At 41.3% G+C, this 20,737-nt stretch overlaps 1 protein-coding gene and 1 non-coding gene across 3 annotated transcripts in view; both read left to right on the forward strand.

The window, feature by feature from the left end:
- PCSK5 (proprotein convertase subtilisin/kexin type 5) overlaps positions 1-20,737 on the forward strand; it is a 404,636-nt gene that overhangs the window by 319,262 nt on the left and 64,637 nt on the right. For both annotated transcript variants that reach the window (XM_074330572.1, XM_019736691.2), the window contains exons 21-24: positions 1,861-1,963; positions 8,909-9,045; positions 11,385-11,591; positions 12,671-12,739. In XM_074330572.1, the coding sequence (XP_074186673.1) occupies positions 1,861-1,963; positions 8,909-9,045; positions 11,385-11,591; positions 12,671-12,739 (516 nt within the window). The remainder of the gene's footprint in view (positions 1-1,860; positions 1,964-8,908; positions 9,046-11,384; positions 11,592-12,670; positions 12,740-20,737) is intronic.
- Positions 16,173-16,308, forward strand: LOC141571412 (U8 small nucleolar RNA). Its single transcript, XR_012496155.1, has one exon. It is a non-coding gene; the product is annotated as a U8 small nucleolar RNA (small nucleolar RNA).

Raw genomic sequence — 20,737 nt, forward strand, 5'->3', positions numbered from 1 at the left:
GTAATTAAGAGGAGGTATAGGGGAGCCTGAATAAATACAAAGACGGCTACATAAATATGATGCCTACATTGTGTGAGACAGTCCCAACTTGAAATCACCACTCCTACTGGACAGAAATCCCCATTTTTTCCTGCCTTGGGACTGCTGATTAGCAAGAATGCAATTAGTCCATTCGAACACCTTTGTGTGAATTAGTAAAACATGCCCCCGACAGAGGCAGAGGCAGCCAACACCAGAGTGCATGGCTGGATTTCCACTCCCGCTTGGCCGTGTGGGCAGGCACCTTGTGCAGTAAACCACTTGTACATCTGCATGTTTTGCCACCACTGGTACTCACTCTTTTGGGCCTCGTGCTCCTGAGAGTTACTCCTGGGCTAAGAACAACAGTCCCATTCTAAAAGTTCTATTTCAGATTCCAGATCCACACTGTATCTTGGCAACAACTGGAAGACAGAAGAGCAGAGTCCAGGCTGTGCAGAGTGCGCCACTGTTAGACACTTGCATTGCTCGGAATATGTGATTTCCCCTGTAGTAATGAGACTAATAGAATAATTCTATATGAAAGGCTTTTTGTGCTATGTAAGGACAAACTCTAGCTATCTCTTTGTTTTCATATTTGGGGTTTAGTGCTAGCAAGTGGGAGATATATGTATATAAGTTTTACCTTACCCCACTGTACTCATTCAGTAAAGCTGTGGTAAAAAAGTACGGAGTGAACTTCCCTCCATTTCTTGCCAACCAAGCCTGTGTTTCCAGGGCTTCTTTTTTTTTTTTTTTTTTTTTTTTTTTCCATGCAACTACAATAATCTAGGAAGTGAATCTGAGAGTTTCAGTAATACCACTTGATTAAACTATGGGCGAGTTCTGCTACCTCACGATTCTGGCTGAATCTCAGGTTGACAATTTTCAAACACACTTACAAGGGCTGTGAAATTTGGGGTGGGAGGCAAGTGTAGGTTGTGACTCTGCTGAAATCTGAATCTATAATTCCTGAACGTGATCAATTTCTAAACCATACAAAGTGGCTCTTTGGATCAGACTGAAGGAACTTGTCAATGTCTTTTAAGACAATGGGAAGAGAGGATGAGTGTAGTGTGAGCAGAGGGTTGAATTCAATGAGTAGAGCCCGACCACTGGATTATCACCTTCAATGAGGTGGGCCTCTCTCCACCACCTTGCCATGGGTGTAATTTTTAAATTCAAAACAAACTTTTGTTCACAAGAAGTTTGTGAGGCTGGACTTGCTTCTATGGAAAGGTCTCATATGTGCTTTTCCTTAGGAAAGATAAGTTGTCCAATTAAATGAAGAATTCTCTGGCTATCTCTTCATTGTTACTCTTTCAGGGTGAGATACAGCTGACATCTGTCAAATGTCAGCCAAGCTTCAACTCCCATTCTTGACTAGTAACCACAATACTCCCCAGAGTGATGGGACAAGATCTGGGTAGGTCCAGCTTGTTGTTTGACTTGAACCAAGGCTATAAGTGGGGTCTCTGTGGGCCGTAAGCCTTCAGCTTTTAACATGAAAGTCAGGAGGAGCTCATAAAAGGGTCCTGCAGGAAGCCCCCCTTGGCTTCTCTCTATTTGTAAAATCTGGAGCACATGTTGACTAGATCCAAAATTATGTCATTGCTTCATAACTTTTTGAGATTCCAACTTCCAAGGCCCTTGGGCAAGGAGCAGTTGTTATTATAAGGTCAGGATTTAGGACTGGCAACTGAAGCTCTTCAAGGTCTCTCCTCTCTGTGTTGTCTCCATTGCTTCTCAGCAGCCACAGAGAGATCTGGCTGCTCTCAGACTGACATCCCAGGCAGCACTGCCATGTAGAAATGACATAAACAACTACATTTTGTTCCCTAGGAGAATACTTTGATGAGCATGGACGCTGCCAGATCTGTGAAGCCTCGTGTGCCAAGTGCTGGGGGCCAACTCAGGAAAACTGCACTGGCTGCCCTGACACAAGGTGAGTGGTCTCTCAGTATCTTCTGTGGTTGAGAGCTTATGGGTTGCAGGATAGAGAAGGTGGTGCTTACCACCTTAGAGGCACCTATTGGGTCTGCAAGAGAAAGAAAAAAACTCCTTCCCATGACACAGTAACCCTCTATGGTCTGACCACAGCCCACCGCTGCAGCATCTTTTCCTTATGATGCCCAGTACCCACTACAAGAATCAGTACCCTGGACACTAGAGGTGCTTTCTCATTGATGAAATGGTGCTGCCTTTGCTGCCTGGAATCTCATCCCTTTCTGCACATCCAATACCTCAACCATCACCTCCATCTGCCGAACAAATATCTACTCATATTTCTAGAATCAGTTCAAGGGTAAACTGTTCTATGAAGGCATTTTTGACCTCTTCCCAGGAGAACTAACCTCTTCCTTTTTATGTTCCCCTGTACACTGTATAAACTTCCATAAGCGCAACATTCTAAGACATTCATTTACAAATCTATCTCTTTATTAGACTGTACACCCCTTAAAATACTCATCTTTGTATCTCTATCACTACTAACCATGGTGCTAGGAAAATAGTAGGTACTCAATATATTTTTGATAGCTGAATGAATGAGGAAACAGCAAGTATCCAAATGGAATGGACATCTCTGCTAGTACACTGGGAATTTCTAATGATGAGAGTTGGAAGCCTATTGTATTTTTAGTCAACACTCCTCTGAGTCTAGCACTTAATACTTGTTGGCTGACCGAGTGTTTGAATAGCCTCATCACTGTTCTGCTATATGCATAGGAAGCAGAATCTCTCCCCAGACCAGTATGACCAGGATGCTCCAGTGGCAGGTGAATCTCTAGGATGGACGTTCTCTCTGCCTTACACATGGTCATTTCATCTAATTCTTCCACAGGACTGTAATATCCTGAGTAGGAACTGTGGTATATTTGTCTCCTTATTCCCCCACAGTGATCAGCATATAATAATAGCTCCCTCAAAAAGAGAAAGAAGGAAGGAAAAGAGAAAGGGAGAGAAGGAGAGAGGGAGTGAGGGAGGGAGGGACAGAAGGAAGGAGACACAAAATAACAAAAGTCTTAAGAACTCTCAATGCTCAGCCATAAAAAAGAAATCTTGCTATTTGTGACAACATGGATGGACCTAGAGGGTATTATACTAAGTGAAATAAGTCAGAGAAAGACAAAAATCATATCAGTTCACTTATACGTGGAATCTAAAAAAAACTAAACAAATGAACAAACAAAATAAAACCAACAGACTCATAGATACAGAGAACAAACTGATAGTTGCCAGAGTGTTGGGCGGTGGGGGGATGGACAAAAAAGCTGAAGGGGATTAATAGGTACAAACTTATCATTATAACACAAATAAGTCATTGGGATGTAATGTACAGCATAGGTAATACTGTCAATATCGCAATAACTGCATGGTAACTGATGGTTACTAGACTTCTCACGGTGATCACTTCATGAGGTATATAAATGTCAAATCACTATGTTGTATACCTGAGACTAATATAATATTGTATGTCAAATATACTTTTTAAAAATTTATTAGGGTGACAATTGTTAGTAAAATTACGTAGATTTCAGTTGTACAATTCTATATTACATCATCTATAAATCCCATTGTGTGTTCACCACCCAGAGTCAGTTCTCCTTCCATCACCATGTATTTGATCCCCCTTACCCTCATCTCCCACCCCCCATCCCCCTTACCCTCTGGTAACCACTAAATGTTTGTTGATTTTGGTTTATATACCACATATCAGTGGAATCACATGGTTCTCTGCTTTTTCTGTCTGACTTATTTCGAATGGATAAGAAGTTGTGGTATATATACACAATGGAATACTATTCGGCGGTAAGAAAAGATGATATAGGAACATTTGTGACAACATGGATGGATCTTGAGAGTGTAATGCTGAGCAAAATATACTTTAATTGAAAAGAGCTTTATATTCCAGGAAAAAGATATTCAATGATAACTGTGATAACATGTTCCACGTGTCTCTTTATCTATGCCTCTAAATATTGAACGTGCTTTAAAGCAGCTTCAGGGCATGCTATTAGATATAGACAGCATTCCTAAATGGGTCCTATTTCTCTTCTAACTCCTCACCTTATCAATAATAAAATTCCATTGCATGTTTGAACATCTTCAAACTAAGGGAACTTTTCAGCATTTATTTTATAAGGGAGCTACCATCATCCAGTGTATATTGCAGAAGTCATGATTGTCTCAGGCTCACAAGAAGGGAGAAAATAATTCTAACTAGCATAAACGGCCATTTATAAAAACCTCAGGCAGCCAGTTGGAGCGCAGTGGTTGGAGCACGGTGTTCATAACACCAAGGTCGCCAGTTTGATGCCCACATGGGGCTGCACCCTCCACAACTAGATTGAAAAAAGAACAACAACTGGACATGGAGCTGATGGGTCCTGGAAAAACACACTGTTCCCCAATATTCCCCAATTAAAAAAAAACAAAAAACAACCATCACAGCCCATTGGTATAAGATCAGAGGTGTCCCCTCCTGGGACATTTGGGTCATTTAACTTGTTTAAGCAGCCCATTCTTTAACGGTTGAAGAGAGAAAAGTATGTGTATGGATCTTTCCTCCTGAGGAAACCTTGTTCCACAGGAACAATTTTCTTCTCATCTCCCTGAGCACTCCATTTCTTTCCCCATCTCTCCTCCTTGATGTCAATATGCAAATATGTCCAAGAAAGGGCATTGTATCATAGCAATGAACTACCTGACTTCTTATCTGCATTTTCCTGAAAGGGGATTGAGAAGATGAGGAGACAGAAACTATTTTGAAAGATGGTAATGTTGACTTATTTGTTCTTGAAAGGGCAGCAAAGTATTTTCCCAAGTATTTCTTTCAGTGGAATCAGGTCCATTCAAGATAATCTTGAGCATTTGGTTTATGTCTGGCCCTGTGTTAGGTACAAGGCCCATAAATTCTTATAGGTGACTCAGGAGCTAAAAGTCAAGAGATAGTGAAGCCCTCAGGGATAAGCAATAGTGGAGCAGCTTTAACACCCTAGGCCCGATCTGCACGCCAAATCTGCAACCATGGACAAGGGATGCCTTATAGAAACTGGAGCTACAGAGGACACAGGCACTCTAGACCATGGAAGGAAGAAGCAGAGTTGTGACTCCAGGAGGAATAAATACCCTAACCTCTCCTCTCACTCTCAGATCTCCTGCTGGTGTTTCCCCTTGTCTGAAACTAACTGGAGGCCAATGGGAAACAACCCTCACAAGTGAGGGAAGTGAACTTGGAGATGCAGTCCCTCATGGGCACACTTCCAGGACACTGCACGACAGAATGCTGAAAATGGATCTGGGGCAAGGGTAAAGGGAGACAAACAGAATAACTAGCACAGTTGGTCTGTCTGAGTTTCTTCCTATTCTTAAGTTGTTGGAAATCTCCAGTCCTAGTAGAATCATGTTCACCCCTAAAAGAGTTTAGAGGTTTGCTTCAAAACAACATGGGAGGGAAGTAAATCTGTGGGGGTAGAAATGAAATAAGATCGGCCATGTGTTATTGAAGTTGAATGATGAACACAACAGGGGTGTACTGTTACTTCTTGCACATATGCTTATATATATTTAAATTTTTCCATAATGATTTTTTTAAATAATTGAACCCTGAAGTTGTTTCACAACAAATCAAAATTTAAAAAGCCCTCTCTTCACCTTCTAGTTTTCCCTTTACATTTCCATCAACCCTTCGGTTTAACTCTTTAAAGACAACTGAAAACTTGGAGGAAATATGCCCCTGCTCTATAACATGTATAGCTCTGTAACGTCGTCGTCTCATTGCCCAAGCTAATCTCTCATCCCAGTCCTGAAGGAGTTACAGAGTCAATGAATTAATTAAAAGCATTTAAAAGCTTTCTCTGTTCTGACCCACCCTCAAATATTTTATTTGATCTGCTTCAATGAATTCAGGGGAAAAAAGACGTTTTGCCAGATTTCACTCTGTTAAAACATTGAAGTACCAAGAAATTACATTAAGTGCCCTTGTGATGACTTTAGTTGGGCCAAATGAACAATCAGCACAGAGCACCAGCTAACCCTGACTTGACATTTCTTCTGTTCCAGCTCACATCACACACACACACACACACACACACACACACACACACACACCCTGCGGCTTCTGGAAATTGTCGTGCCAATGTTGAGAACATCACCTCTGCCCAGATCTTTAACACTTGGTTTTGCTGCTTCCTTTCTTTCCATGAGCCCTGTTGGACCTGGAATGATTCACTGCTTATAAAAATGCCACGAGCATGTGTGACTTGGGGAGAGAAGTGCATCCCTTATAGAGCTTAGCTTGCCCGAATGCCTCAGAAATCCACAAATGGTGTGACTGGTGGTCCCAGAGATGGCTTGAGTTGCCTTTATAGAAAATTTGTATAAGCCCAATGGAGCCCAGAATAAGGTATCTATTCTCCTCTACTAGAGAAAATTTGTTGGTTTCGGTGGAAATCTGTGCCACTTGAAATGGTACTTTTCTTCAAGTTCCTTTGCAAGTTTTCTTGAGGGCATTGGGGGAGGCGTGGGGGATGATGAAATTCCGTGGCTGCACTTCAGCATGACTGTTTTCTAGATCTTTCGATCTTTAGAAAGAATCATGTTCTTACAAAAATGGGTGTGTTACCTGTGCTTTCCTTAGGGTAGAAGTGAAGAGAAGTGATTTAAAGCACACGTATGTGCTTGATACTTTCTTAAAATCAAGCACTCACATAAGAAAGGCAGCCCCTTCCCCACATAAACATGGAAGTATTACACTATCTGTTTCAACCCTCATCTCAGTTTCTGGATAATTTTAAATGTTTCCCATCATTGAGAGTATTAGATCGCCTATCTCGATAGAAATAATTTCCCCCAATTTGTCGTCTCTTTCTATAAAGGACAAAATTATGATGTACTTTCCATCTCTTTTTCAACCGAATTTAGCAAGTAAATGAATCCTCACAAATAAATATACCCCATTCTCCTTTTGGGCAGAGCATTGAGTAGCTTCCTTGTTTAAAATCCTCAGAAAGTTCTTGCACAGTTTTTCTTAAAGGCAGCTTTTTGCGTTTGTTTTTTTAACTAGCCACATCCAAATTATCCCTTGAAAAATCTTCTAGCTCAGAAGGCAGAGGGAGGGTGGGGCCAGGATAGTCCAGTTGGCATTAGTGCCATCCGCTAAAATTCTGGACTGGGAACACAGTCTTCTCAGTATCCACCAGGGTGCAGGGGATCTGTTTTGACTTGGACAACCAGATGTGTGTGCGTGTCTGTTTAGGGCTGGGACTCCATGCTCTGTAATAGGCCAATAGATTGTTCTCTCCAGTGGTGCTGGGTATGGTGACCAGAACCTGGGGGGAAGAGAATGAGGTGGACTTCTATCTTCTGCCTTTGGCTTCAATCCCATTCTGTCTCCAAACAGATGCAAATGACTCAGATTGTGAGGGAGTAGGAACAAGATGGAAGATTGCAAGTAACACATTATTCAAGATGCCTTGGCCCACCCCAATTTCCTCCAAGCCTGGGAATGAAAATGCTTATCTCCAGTTTAAGTCTGACTCTCGCTATGGAAACAGTAGGAAACAGTGGCATTTAGACAAGCCAGTGCCACTCCAAGAACTAGTTGCATGAGCCCTCTACCTGGCCTTCCATGTGACATCCAGTTTGAGTGGAGAGAGGTGGTGGAGAGAAAAGGAAACCCTACCATCATTTGCAGGCCCTCAGCAATCTCAGGCCTGGATGCCAGTGTTATGTGTTGTGTCTTCGGGGGCCATGTATGTGCTACATGTTCAGTTAACCTACCAACTGATACAAGAACTACTACTCAAAAGAAGCTCCACAAAGCAGCAATTTGGCACCACCTGTATTACTTAGGAATCATTGAACCAGTTCCATAGTAATCTAGACTGTTAGTGAGAACAACACGGAGCAGCCGTTCTGAAAGTGTGTTCCCCAGACCAGCAGCATGAGCATCACACAGGAACTTGTCAAAAGTATAAATTCTCAGCTCTCTCCCGCTAAGACCTGCAGATTAAAAACTCTAAGGGTGGAGCCCCCCCAGCTCACATCATCATTCACATTACCTATCTGACTCTTGCGCTTGGGAAACAGTTTCATTTTTTTTCTGAGCAAATATCTTAGATACAATTTATCACATTTGCTCTTGGGATTACTCTGCAAAGGCAAAAGAGAAGCAAAACGACAAAAATATTAACCACCATATTATGATATATATTGTATGTGTATAAAGCCAAAGGTCCTAGAAGCCCACATGCTAACTTATGTGCAGTGCCCTTGTAGGTGACTGCAAACATGGTCAGAAAATAGAGACTGTAGTACCCTATACATCAGGAACGCTTGCAAAAATGACACTCAAAATCAGAGTTCATTGACTACTTGCCTTATGCACAGACCCACTTTATATGTAGCACCTAAGCTATAGGATAGTCCTTCATTCTAACCTTTGAAAGACCTTGGAGTTGACCTTTTCCTTGCAAAGTGTGGGCATACTGATAACTAAAGGAAGAATATTTTCTCCAAGGCCTCTGGATTCAGTCCCATTGAGTGTCCTGAAAGTTCAGAGACCATCATCGGACTGTGGGCTGGGTTTGGCTGGGGCCTACAATATGGGTTTCATTCCTGTAGACACTGGTTAGTTTGGAGCCAGAATCAGGATTGCATCCCCAACCAGTTTATGGTATCCCTGCTATTTAGTCCAAACCTTGGGACAAGGATGGGTACGTGACTAATATTCTGTATGGTCTAAGATGATCAGTCCCACGCATCTCCCTGGTTTCTGGAACAATGAAACCAAATTTGTGCAATGAAACATGAACACCACATGTTCTGACACTTAAGGGTATTCCAGAAAGTCACCCTTACAAACTCTAAAAGTCTGCTTTTCCTCTAGGGTTTTTGACGATGGCCGCTGCGTTTCGAACTGTCCCTCAGGCAAATTTGAATTTATGAACCAATGCCATCTCTGCCACTACACCTGCCAAGAATGCCAAGGAAATGAGCCTTCCAGCTGTACTTCCTGTGGAGTCGGTGAGGGAGTCGGGTTGCTCACTTGTTCTTTGTTGTTTCAACCCTGTTCTCCTATGGGACACTAGTTCGTTTGATTCAGAAGCTTCATCACTGGGGACAAGGGGTTGAGATTAGACAGCTGTTCATTCAAGAGTATGTACAACCTCGAAGTTTCTGCTTGTTGTCAGGACACAAGTTTACATTATTGTAGACACAGACTCGCTGCCCCTGAAGAAATGAGAGAGGAGCTAAGAGATGCCTTTCCAGAGAAGGGGAAAGAAAAGGCATGCAAACGTGACGTCAGACATGAGCTAGACAGTAAAGCTAAGATTTGTTGAGGTAAAAGTGAAAAGCTAGGAAATTAAGACAGACACATTCAGCCTTTAAGAGAAATACTGTAATATATGTTGTGTCCGGGTCTCCTCAGCCCTGAGCTATGCCATTTAGGAGTTGTCAAATCCCTGTGGGAACAAAGTAACCATTTCCAAATACAAATATGACCTTCTCTGTCCCAGTTTTAATAACTCCAAGTTCCTGCTGTCATTGGATTATATCCCATGATCTCAAAGGTTGTCTGCAGTGTGACGTTGACTCCTCTTCTGCCTCCCTTCACATTCCTGTTCCATTTTGACCCATGTGGGACAGATTCCCATTTTCTCTGATATCTGACCCGATCATCCTAAAGTTTTATTTTAAGATACAGTTGGATATGTTGGAAAAATAGGAATATTGTCGAATATTAATTCACTCACTCGTTCAATAACTCAATCATTCAGCAAATATATATTTACAACACATTCTATGCCAGGTTGCTCCCCGGCCTCTGAATCCTGACTTAATGTCATGGGAAGGTACAGAGAATTATAACTGTGGATAAAGAGAGAGTAGGTCACTCACTGCTCTCCCTCAGATCTTCCCACCTGTATCTGAGAAGTTTAGCTCTCAGAAAAAGAGGATCTTTTCTGAATGAGTCAAGGAAATGGGGTTTGCTAGTTTCATGATGTGGCTGAGAAGAACATATCTTGGAAGGTCAACCCTTTTGTAGTCTCCTGAGATTCCAGTTCCAACAGGTCAGGGTTTTATGCTCCACAATGTTGACCAGTAGAATCACCAAATGCACATTACATCCTCCCAAGCACTCCTTCCTTTAGAGGATAATGTTCTTTTAACTCAAACTCAGAGACCGCAGACACTTTTTTGCATCACCTCTATGGAAGCCCTCTTTATTTTCTTTGTTCCCACAGGAACAGTAGACTTTTGGCATGAAATCACCATCAGAAAAGAGGCAGCTTCAGAGTCCAAATCCAAGCGTGTGGTTTTTAAATTCTATTTCAACAAAGGTTTTAATTAAATAAGAAACATTACATTAAGCCATTTCAGAGTGCTGAGTTTACGGGTTAAAAAAAGGTAGTTGAATGTTGGCAAATTCATGTGGTTCAATCTTATACTGACTTTCAGTTTCTGAACTTGCAACACAGGGTCTGTGCTATCTTTATCCACAAAACCAGCAGCCTTGCATTTTGAAGGTCGATGGTTCTGGATCTACATGTGGTATATCACATGATGAGTGAACACTAGACCCCAGTTATTTTGGGTAGCATAGATCAGCTGTTCTTCTGAGACCAGAGCATATGGGAGACCTGATTCAGAGAAGATGGATGTTCTAAACACACTCAGCACAAACAAAACCTCCAGGAGGATGGGGGCAGGAAACCTTTGTGTACCCATATTAATCTTGTTTTTTAATATATACTTTTGTAATGAAAAATAATTAATTTTTATTAATTGCAATTGTTTATAGAATTAGAATTTTCCATTTTATCTAGGAACAAATTCCCAGTTTCATGCTACGGGTACTGCTGATTCTTTCCTTGGGGAGTCCAGTCTTGACAGAAGCTCAGGAAGTTTCAGGAATGCCTGTAAAAGGAGTCAAAGAGGAGTGCTTGGTCTTGTGCTTCAATAGTCTGCCAATATAGAAGTTGGCAGCTGCGCAAATGTTCGGACCTTAGTTAACACAAGTGTGTGATTTTGATAACAGAAGTCAAAATCATTCTTAAAGCTTGCACTGTCATAAAACATGTCTATCAGTAAACATTTATTTATTCTCATGGGATCTCTATAACCCCCAAGTCTTCGAGCTTCCACAGATACCAAAAGGAGCCCAAGAAAAACTTTTCAACTATAATACAAGTATGCAGATACTGCATTTTTCACTAAATCCATTCTTATAGTTCTGGTCCCCAAGGAGCCTAAGCAGTCAGTCATATCTTTCTTTTCTTTTAAATAAAATGTCTTATGTTATATTAGCTTCACAGTTAATTGTGTACATTTTCCCTCTTTTGTTGCCCCTGTTTGTTCAGATAAATATGGCCGGGAACGCTTCTTGTACCAGGGGGAGTGTCGCGAGAGCTGCCCAGTGGGGCACTACCCTGCTGAGGGGCACACCTGCCTGCACTGCCCAGACAACTGTGAGCTTTGCCACAGCGCACACATCTGCACACGATGTATCAGTGGCTACTTCATAGTACCCACCAACCACACCTGCCAGCAGTTAGAGTGTGGACAAGGTAATGCTGCTTTGGGGCCACTGCCCTCCCTCCACCAGGAGGTGACACGAGGAGCTGCACCCCTAGATGTCCCACAGATGTGAACTGTCTTCTCGGTTTACTGACAGTGCCTGGGATAACTGAGTGACTATATGTCAAGTGGGGACAATGACAGTTGCTCCTCTCTCTTCCCCCACACAACCTGTTCTCTGGGTTTCCCCAGATGCAATCCAAGGGCATAGGAGTGCAGCTAATCACATAGAAATTGATCTTGAGTTGAAGGATTTGAGGGCAGGGTATAGTGGGGAGAAAATGAGATTAGAATCAGAAAACCTGGCCGACAATTTTCTCCTTCCTAATTACTAGTTATGAGATGCTGGGCAAAATTAGTCTGATTTCTCTATGCCTTGCTTGGTTTCTTCATAGCACCAAGACGGCTGCTGTGAGAAGCCAATGAGGATCAGCCTACCTAAACTACCTAAAAATATTAAAATGTTGTGTGAATCGTATGTAATTGTTATTGTCCAATTCCTTGTCTCACATGGGAAGAGGGAGATTTAAAGACAGCACTTACAGTTATTGTTCTCTTCCATGCGGGAATGCTGCAGACTTTCACTGCTTTGTATAAGACTTATGCCTAATCTGATGCTGAAGAGAGCCCCCAGATAGTTCCAGAATAATTAAAACACATTCTTTTTCTTCTTAATGTTTACTAATATTTGCATAGGATTTAAAACTTAACAGAAAAGTACTTAGAAGGACATATTAAAAGAGATAGAGCCTGTTCATTTATATACCCAATTCCATATTCCCAGAAGCAAAACTTATTTCTTTAATAAATAAAAGCCACTAGCTTGACTGTAATACAAGTTGCCTGGTACATAGTTCAATTTTGTTCTACTATTTGCAACAATCAAGCTGATCTAATTGATTGAATTAATGAAGGAGATAAAAATGTGTAACACAAAGATTCATAACGATGGTTTTGGTTTTCATAATTGCTCTATGACTTGCTTAAAAATAAGCGATGCACCAACATGGCAACTGATGTGTCTCCACTCAGTAAAAGTGAATTGTTTTTCACTCTTCTCACTGTATAGCCGAAGTTCAAGACCCAGAGTACGAAGAATGCACACCTTGTGAAGAAGGATGTCTGGGATGCAGCTTGGGTATGTCATCTTTCTTTGTTGCTTAAAGAGTTGAAATAGTTGTGTCTGTTTTCACACATCCTTATCCTGTCATTCCTTCAGCAGGGACTCTTGTCATTGTTGTCATGATCAGTGTCACCATCAATATCCATTAAATAGGCTCACTCCCATACGAACAGGGTCTCATTAAGAAACGCTCCCCTTTGAAGCAATGGATAGGTCACCTGTGTTCAAGAAATTCAGGTTTAGGAAAGAACAGGCATTTTTTCGTCTGGTTGTTGGCTAATTGGCAGGGGATACCTACAGCAACCATGTTTCACAGTGCAGGGACGTGGCCTCTCCTTAGCTTCTCAGGGTCACAAATTTGAAGATGAACAATGATGCGAGAGAAATAAACTCAACCTAAGAAATGCTTAATTATTCTAACTCACTTGGTATGTAAAACACAAAAGTCTGTCAGGAGTTTGGAGGTTTTCCTTTGCAAAAATGACTCTATTGCTTCAAACCTAAGACTATCCTTAGAGAAGAAACAATGTGGTGACAGTGAGTTGAAATCCCCATCATATAATAGAAAGCACTTGTCAGTCTTCATATAATTCACTAGTTCACATCACTGACTCTTCCTTTCTCCCCAAGCCTGCCTAATTCTCCTGTGGAAGGGGTGGTAGTAATAGTTTGTACCACACAGCACCATTGGATTGTATATGAAATGAAAAATAGGGAAGCCACTAAATTTCAGGAATGTATTTTGATGTAAATTTAGGCAAGATATTGAAACTAATTAGCAATTGGGTTTGTGGATCGTTGAAAGGAAACCCAACCTAAATTAAAGATTGAAGGAATAATTTCTCTTCATGCAGTTTCCATGTTTTCTCTAATCAGATTTGTTTATGAGCCTTTTATCAGGATGAAAACAAACAAATAACATTTTATATAATACCATTTTTTCTCAAGAGTATTTGATATTGAATTCTTTGTCTTTCTAATTGGCATTTTAAATGGAAATTTTAACTAAGATAAACCTAAGTGTTATAAATTATATTTGTTCACTAATTGAAAATACAAGGAAATTGAATCATTTTTACCTAATGTTTTAAGGCATCCTTTATGGTTTTAATTTAAGAAATGTGGTATTAAGTACGACCTAAGATTTGGGGTCCATACCTACATCACCAATGACTCAATGGTAGATTTAATTAAATTGCATAAGAGCTCTTTACTTCCTTATCTTGTCAATAAAATAGAGGTTAGTGTGCCCTTATCTTGGCTCATAAGTAGGTGATGAAAATCCATTAAACATTTGGTCACTAAAATGGCTATAGTCCCTAGTCTTGGGGAAAAATATACACAAATTCTTAAATTTTAAGTAAATGCAAAAAAATAGACGAAGAAAGGGGCCATATAAATTAACTGCTAAAAAGGGGACAAATGTTTGTACCAACAGAACTTAGAAAAGGAGGGAATCCCTGGGCACAGAAGTAGTCAAGGAAGGCTTCCAGAAGATGGGACTTGAGATAAGCCTTGGAGTTTCCATGGAATTTAGACAGATAAGTGGGAAGAGTTACACTATGGAGGGGCTTTGGATCTAGACAACAGCAGGATAAAGGTTCGGAGGGAAGAATTTCTGTCATGAGTTTCAGGACACTGAATGTACCAATTCTCCAGAAAGAATAAACAAATATAAGGGACTAGGCAAAGGGAAGTTTGGAGAAGTGGTTGAAAAAACGTACCTTGAAATCTGGACTAAGGAGTTTAAAAGTATTCTGTAGCACTTTTGGATCAAGATGGCAGAGTAGGTAAATGCTGTGCTTGCTTCAAGACCACATCAAAATTACAACTAAACTACAGAGCAACCATCATTGATTATCACCTGAAGTCTAGCTGAACAAAAGCCTTACAACTAAAGACATTCAGAAGCAGCCAACTCAAGACTGGTAGGAGGGACAGAGATGCAGAACAGGCTAATCCCACACCTATGTGTGACCATTAAAAATCAGGAGGGATATCTCAGCTGTGGAGGCCCCCCAAAAGGAGGAGCAAGGGGTCCCAGCCCCCTTGCTACCACCAGGCTACCACACCAGGGTTCCACTGCCAGGGAGAGAAGTCCCCATAACTTCTCGCTGTGAAAACCAGCAAAGATTGTGGCTGAGTGAAACAGAGAGTGGCTGTAGTCCCAGGTGCTCCTCTTAAAGGGCCCACACACAGACTTACTCACTAACCGAATCACTGGCTCTGAGTTCCAGCGCTAGGGCAGTGTCTTGAAAGGCACCAGGGACGTAGAGGATGAACTGAGTTGTGTGGCTTCAGGATGAGGGCTAGAGGGGCTGCTTTCCCCCAGACAGAGGAGCTGGCAAAACCATTGTTTCTTTGGTGAAGCCTCCTCCTTCCCAGTGTGCAGACACAGGTGGCCAACATATCTGCATCTCCATCAACCTGGCTAACACCTTTCATTTGCCCCAACCCAGGTGATTCCCTGAGACCCTGCTCCCCACAACTTTCAAGCACACCCAAGCTGCTTCCATTGGTTTTTCCTGTCTTGGTACACGCTGCAGATTTTCCTAAAATCTCTCAAACCTTCACAGAACCCAAACAACCAGCATATGGCTTCTGTGTGCCCTGTATCTCTGTCTGAGCAGACCTAAGCCTGGCACTAGCAACAGCTAGCCTTGGTTCATGGCTTGGCCTCTCAAGGTACCACCAGGCCCAGTGCAGGTGGCAGCCATCTGCAAATTGCTTTGTGGCACATGCCAGGTGGCCTCAGGCAGATCACAGGCAGTGGCTGAACATGGCCTGCAGCATGTCCCCTCTCATGAGACCCCAGGGCTGGCACACCTGGTGACCAGCTTTGGACTGAGCTGGAGCATCACCCAGCCACCTCCTTGGATGACACATTCAAAGGGTAGAATAGGCAGGCACAAGAGCCCTGCTAAAATGAATCCTGCTCTGTAGGATCAGCCCCTGCACCACAGCTCCTCCACTGTAGTCATGGCCAGTCCTCACAACCAAACCCAACAGCTCTCACACAGCTCAAGTGTGAATCCCTCCCATAGACATGCAAACAGCAACCAAGTCTCAACAACAACAGGAAGGTACACACAACCCACGCAAGGGACACACCTGGAGCACCTGGTTCTGGTGAACAGGGAGACTGCGCCAGTGGGCCCCACAGGACACCTACTACATAAGGCCACTCTAATAAGACTGGGAGACATAGCAGCCTTACATAATACATAGAAACAAATACAGGGAGGCAGACAAAATGGGGAGACAAAGAAACATATCCAAATTAAAAGAACATAACAAAGCTCTAGAAAAAGAACTAAACAAAATGGAGACACCAGAGTTCAAAACACTGGTTATAAGGACGCTCAATGACCTCAGGGAGAAGAGATAGGAAACATAAGAGAAAGGAAACATAAAATTGGAGATAGAAAACATTAAAAAGAACCATTCATTGTCAGGTAGGATGGTCCTGACCTGTTCCTCCTTGTGGAGGGCAGATTAGAACATGATGATTGGAGTTTTCATGATTCGTGATTAACGTCTCTGCGTAATCAGGTCTTGCAACACCCTGATTGCTCCTATCTGATTCTTCAAAAAACAAGAACCAGTCATCAATGAAAAACACAATAACTGAAATGACGAATACATTAGAGGGAATCAATCAGATTACATGAAGCAGAGGATGGAATCAGTGGAACCCAAAGAGTTCCACGAGGAGACACAAGATACCTTGTAATTAAAATGCCAAAAATTAAAGACAAAGAGAAAAAATATCTTAAAAGCTGCAAGAGAAAAGCAATTAGTTACCTACAAGGGAGCTTCCATAATATTATCAGCTGATTTCTCAACGGAAACTTTGCAGGCCAAAAGGGATTGGCACAAAATATTAAAAGTGATGAAAAGCAAGGACCTACAACCAAGATGACTCTACCCAGCAAAGCTATCATTGAAAATCGAAGGACAGATAAAGAGATTCCCAGACAAGAAAAAACTAAAGGAGTTCATCACCACTTCAGTATTATTCAGTTGGTACAAAAGTAATTGTGGTTTTACAATTGTTTTTAACCTTTTAAACCACAATTACTTTTGCACCAATCTAATACAAGGAAATAGAGAGATTTTTTTGAGGTGAAAAAAAAAGATAAAAATATGACTGATAAAATGGCAATACTACACATCTATCAACAATTACTTTAAATGTAAATGAATTAAGTGGTTCAATCAAAAGACAAGGTGGCTGAATAGATAAGAAAACAAGACCCTTACCTATGCTGCCTACAAGAGACTCACTTTAGGTTGAAAGACACACAAAGACTGAAAGTAAAGTGATGGGAAAAAGATATTTCATGGAAATGGAAATGAAAAAAAAAAAAGCTCGGGTAGCAATACTTATACCAGACAAAATAGACTTTGAAACAAAGACTATAACAAGAGACAAAAGGACCCAGTAGTCCCACTTCTGGGTATTTATCTGAAGAAACCCAAAATGCTATTTTGAGGGGACTGAATTCTAGATAGCATAACACCAAAATCCATGTGTTTTATGACTATTCTGTCCAGACCACCTAATGTTCTTCCCTTCTAATTCTAGAGCAAAGAGTATTATACTTTATGGAATAATAAAAAGATAAAAGAAAACCTTATTTTCTGCCCCTTTACATTGTACTTTGTTTGGCTACAACTTTATGCTCTATGACATAACTGAATTTACTAGTCAAACAGTGAAATTGTTCATAATAGTCATGCAAATGGATTTGGGGTCACTGTTCACCTGAAGCTGTCAGCTTCAGGACCTACCTCTGGAATGTTCTGAGATGGGGCAGGCCAGATAGGGGGACCCTCTCAACAGCAAGACTGAGAGTAGGCAGGTACAGTTTCACTTACTCTGAATTCGTCTCTGCCACTTTACCTCCCTTCAGTTTCATTCACCTCCACTGGAACTCTTTTCCTCTCTGGGAAAGTGGGATCCATTACAAGGGTATAATTGGCAGGAGACACCCTTCTCTCCTCCACGTGAATATGAGAAACACTCTTTCTACCCTGACCCCACGTTAGATTCAAGCTTCAGATCCAGGAATTAGAGAACCAACCTCATTTCTTCTTGCTACCTTATCTTTCTATTAAGGAGTGAGACCTCATTCATAGAAGAGAAAAATCAAGACATCTGAGACATGAAATTGATGGCTAGTTTTCCAGTGGGGCAGACATACAGAATTTCTCAAATCAAATATAGTAGTCATGGGTCACTATTTATTTCACTTCTACCCCGATCTCCCATTGGACCTTTTCCACAAATTTTCAGGGGAACGAGAGCAGTGCCAAACTGTTTTGGTACCTTCCAAACCAAAGACATTGCAGAATAAAACTTATACTAGGCTGGTGCGCCTTTAAATTGGAAAGAAGTTGCTGATTATAAAAGTAAAATTCAACATTCATAAAGGACCTTCTTTCCAGTGACCTAGTGCATCACTCCCTGTCACACCAAGCTCAGTGCATGACCCAGGTGGTTAGCTATCATCATATCCAGGGACAGATGGGGGAGGGCAGTTCAGGATGCCTCTTTTCTGTAAAAGGCCAAACACAAGCCAGCTTCAGAGGGAGAATTGGAATCTAAATGCATTGTCACCACTTGCTAATGAGGGACAAGCAAACTCCATTAGACAATGCTGTCTTAAAAAACACATAAAATAACTTTTTATTTTTCAATCATTAGAGCTTCCCTCTCCCATCATTTTCTAAATGATACTTCATTTCAAACATGAGGTTTAGCATAAACAAAACCTTATAAAAGAAACCAATGTTGGAAGAATTAGCAGAAGTTTTGCAGTTTCATGGTCCCTTATTCATCCTGGCTTTCTTCATTAATTCACTTAGCAAATATTTATTGCATGGCTTTGTCCTTTCTGCTTTCCCATCGTTTGTTCCATTTATTCCACAAATAATAGGTCTGTGTAACCTGATATTTATTAAGCATCATCGTTCACCAGGCATTCGGCTAAACACTTAAAGTAGATGATGTGTTTTCACATCTATAATCCAACAATTTTTACAGATAGAGAAACTGAGGATTAGAGAAGCTTTAAAACGACCAATTTAATGCTTATGGGAAGTGACCGAGTTGCTAAACAATTTCAACCAACCTTCTGCTTAACTTTATTTACACTTTTCACAGGAAGTAGTTGGCTTAGAAGCACTTTGTAATATGTATGCATATGATAGGCAGGGTTGTGCTCTGATGACAGACGACCCCTCAATCTCAAGAACTTAAAACAACAAAGGTTTATTTCTCTCTCATTCATGCTACATCTCCATCACGGGTCAGCTGAGTGCTCTACATGGTCCTCAATCCAGGAACCAGGGTGATGGAGCAGCCATCTCCTTGTTGGGGCAGAAGAAAAGTACACTGGCTCTTAAAGGTGTCCCCAGGAAGTGACACTTGTAACTCCCACTCGCTTATTTTGGGCCAAAGCAAGTCACATGTACATGCCCAAGATTCCAGAGTAGGGAGATGCAAACTTGTCATGTGCCTGTAAAAGAGAAACTGGTATTATGAACACCCTAATGACATTCTCACCATGGTAATGCCTGGGACAGGTATATTCCGTGGTCTCATGTCATATGTTTGTACATGAAATAGTCACAAACATGTGCCCACTCTGTTCCACTGACTTCTCTCTTCTGCCTCTCTGCTCTTTCCCGTGATCATACCTTGGCAGTGTTTGACTTTCTCTTTCTTTCAAAGGAATTTTTCTAAAGAAGTTGCAATTCTTTTAACTGATGGAGTTTCCCAAAATATTCTGCTGTCTCACTTCTCTGACCCCTTGGCAACTGAAGAGTCAAAAAGAGGACCAGTGATAAATGACATGTAGTCAATAGGTGAACTGCCAGCTGAAAGGACTTTGACATTCTTTACCCCACTCTTCCAAATCCTTATTGTGAGAATAACAATATGCTGGTATCTCTTGCCTTTATCTGCTACCTAAGAAATGAGCTCATATGAACCTAGTTTGGGGAATTTGGACAACTTCCTCTAATTTTTTTAATTTGGTTCAAGAAATATTTACTGAGCATCTACAACAGGCTAAGCATGGAGATATAAAGGAGAAGAAAACACGTTCTCTACTGTCAAAGGGCTCAGAGACACCTGGGAAAGGCCAGTGTTTCTCAGCCCTAGGTGTACATCAAAATCACCGAGGGGGTTATAAAATGCAGTGCTGGGACCCACTCCCAATGTTTCTGATTTCATTGGTCTGGGGTAAGGCATCTGTGTTTTTGAAAAATTCCCAACTGATTCTGATGTGCAATCAGAGTTGATTAAGATGGGCATATAAACCACTGGTCAAGATGGGTATATAAACAGGTATTTTCAACATCATGTTTAAAATACTTTGTTGAGGATGGAAGCTGGAGCAGAGACAGATACATTGTATTACAATAATTACAACTTACTGTCCATTCCATGCTAGGTCCTCAGCTAGGCCGGCACTTTACAAACATGGACTCTAATTCTGATACGGTCTTCTCTGTTCAAATGCTTATCCCCATTTTATAGAAGAGAAACCAAGGCACAAAGAGCTTATGTAATTTGCCCCGAGTCACATAGTTAGCAAGTTTTAGAGCCGAATCCAAACTTAGAACTGTCTGGCTCTAAATCCATAGACTATCCAAATATTTGCTCTTTTTCCAGATTGCACCCAGACACCCTTTTTGTGAAAAGGTCAATCTGCCATATTTATTTCATTCTTGGTTATACTCTTATGCTCCTTTGTTATGTCTCCTGAAATTTCCCTATTCTTCTTCTCCTGCATTCAAGTTCATATTCTTACAGTTATGGGGTAGAAAAAAATAGTCGTGAGGTATCCTAAGTTCAATTTCTAGAGCAATTAGCTCATCATCTTGGCTCTTTTTGTTATTACGCTATTTTCCCCCGGAGCCGGGTATAATCAAAGTTCCTCCTACTTGTTGTGTAACTGACCTGTGAAGTCTAGCTGCAAGCCAAGGCTGTCTGGATCACGT

Source organism: Rhinolophus sinicus, linkage group LG04 (assembly GCF_036562045.2).
Source record: "Rhinolophus sinicus isolate RSC01 linkage group LG04, ASM3656204v1, whole genome shotgun sequence".
In the NCBI taxonomy this organism is placed as follows: domain Eukaryota; kingdom Metazoa; phylum Chordata; class Mammalia; order Chiroptera; family Rhinolophidae; genus Rhinolophus; species Rhinolophus sinicus.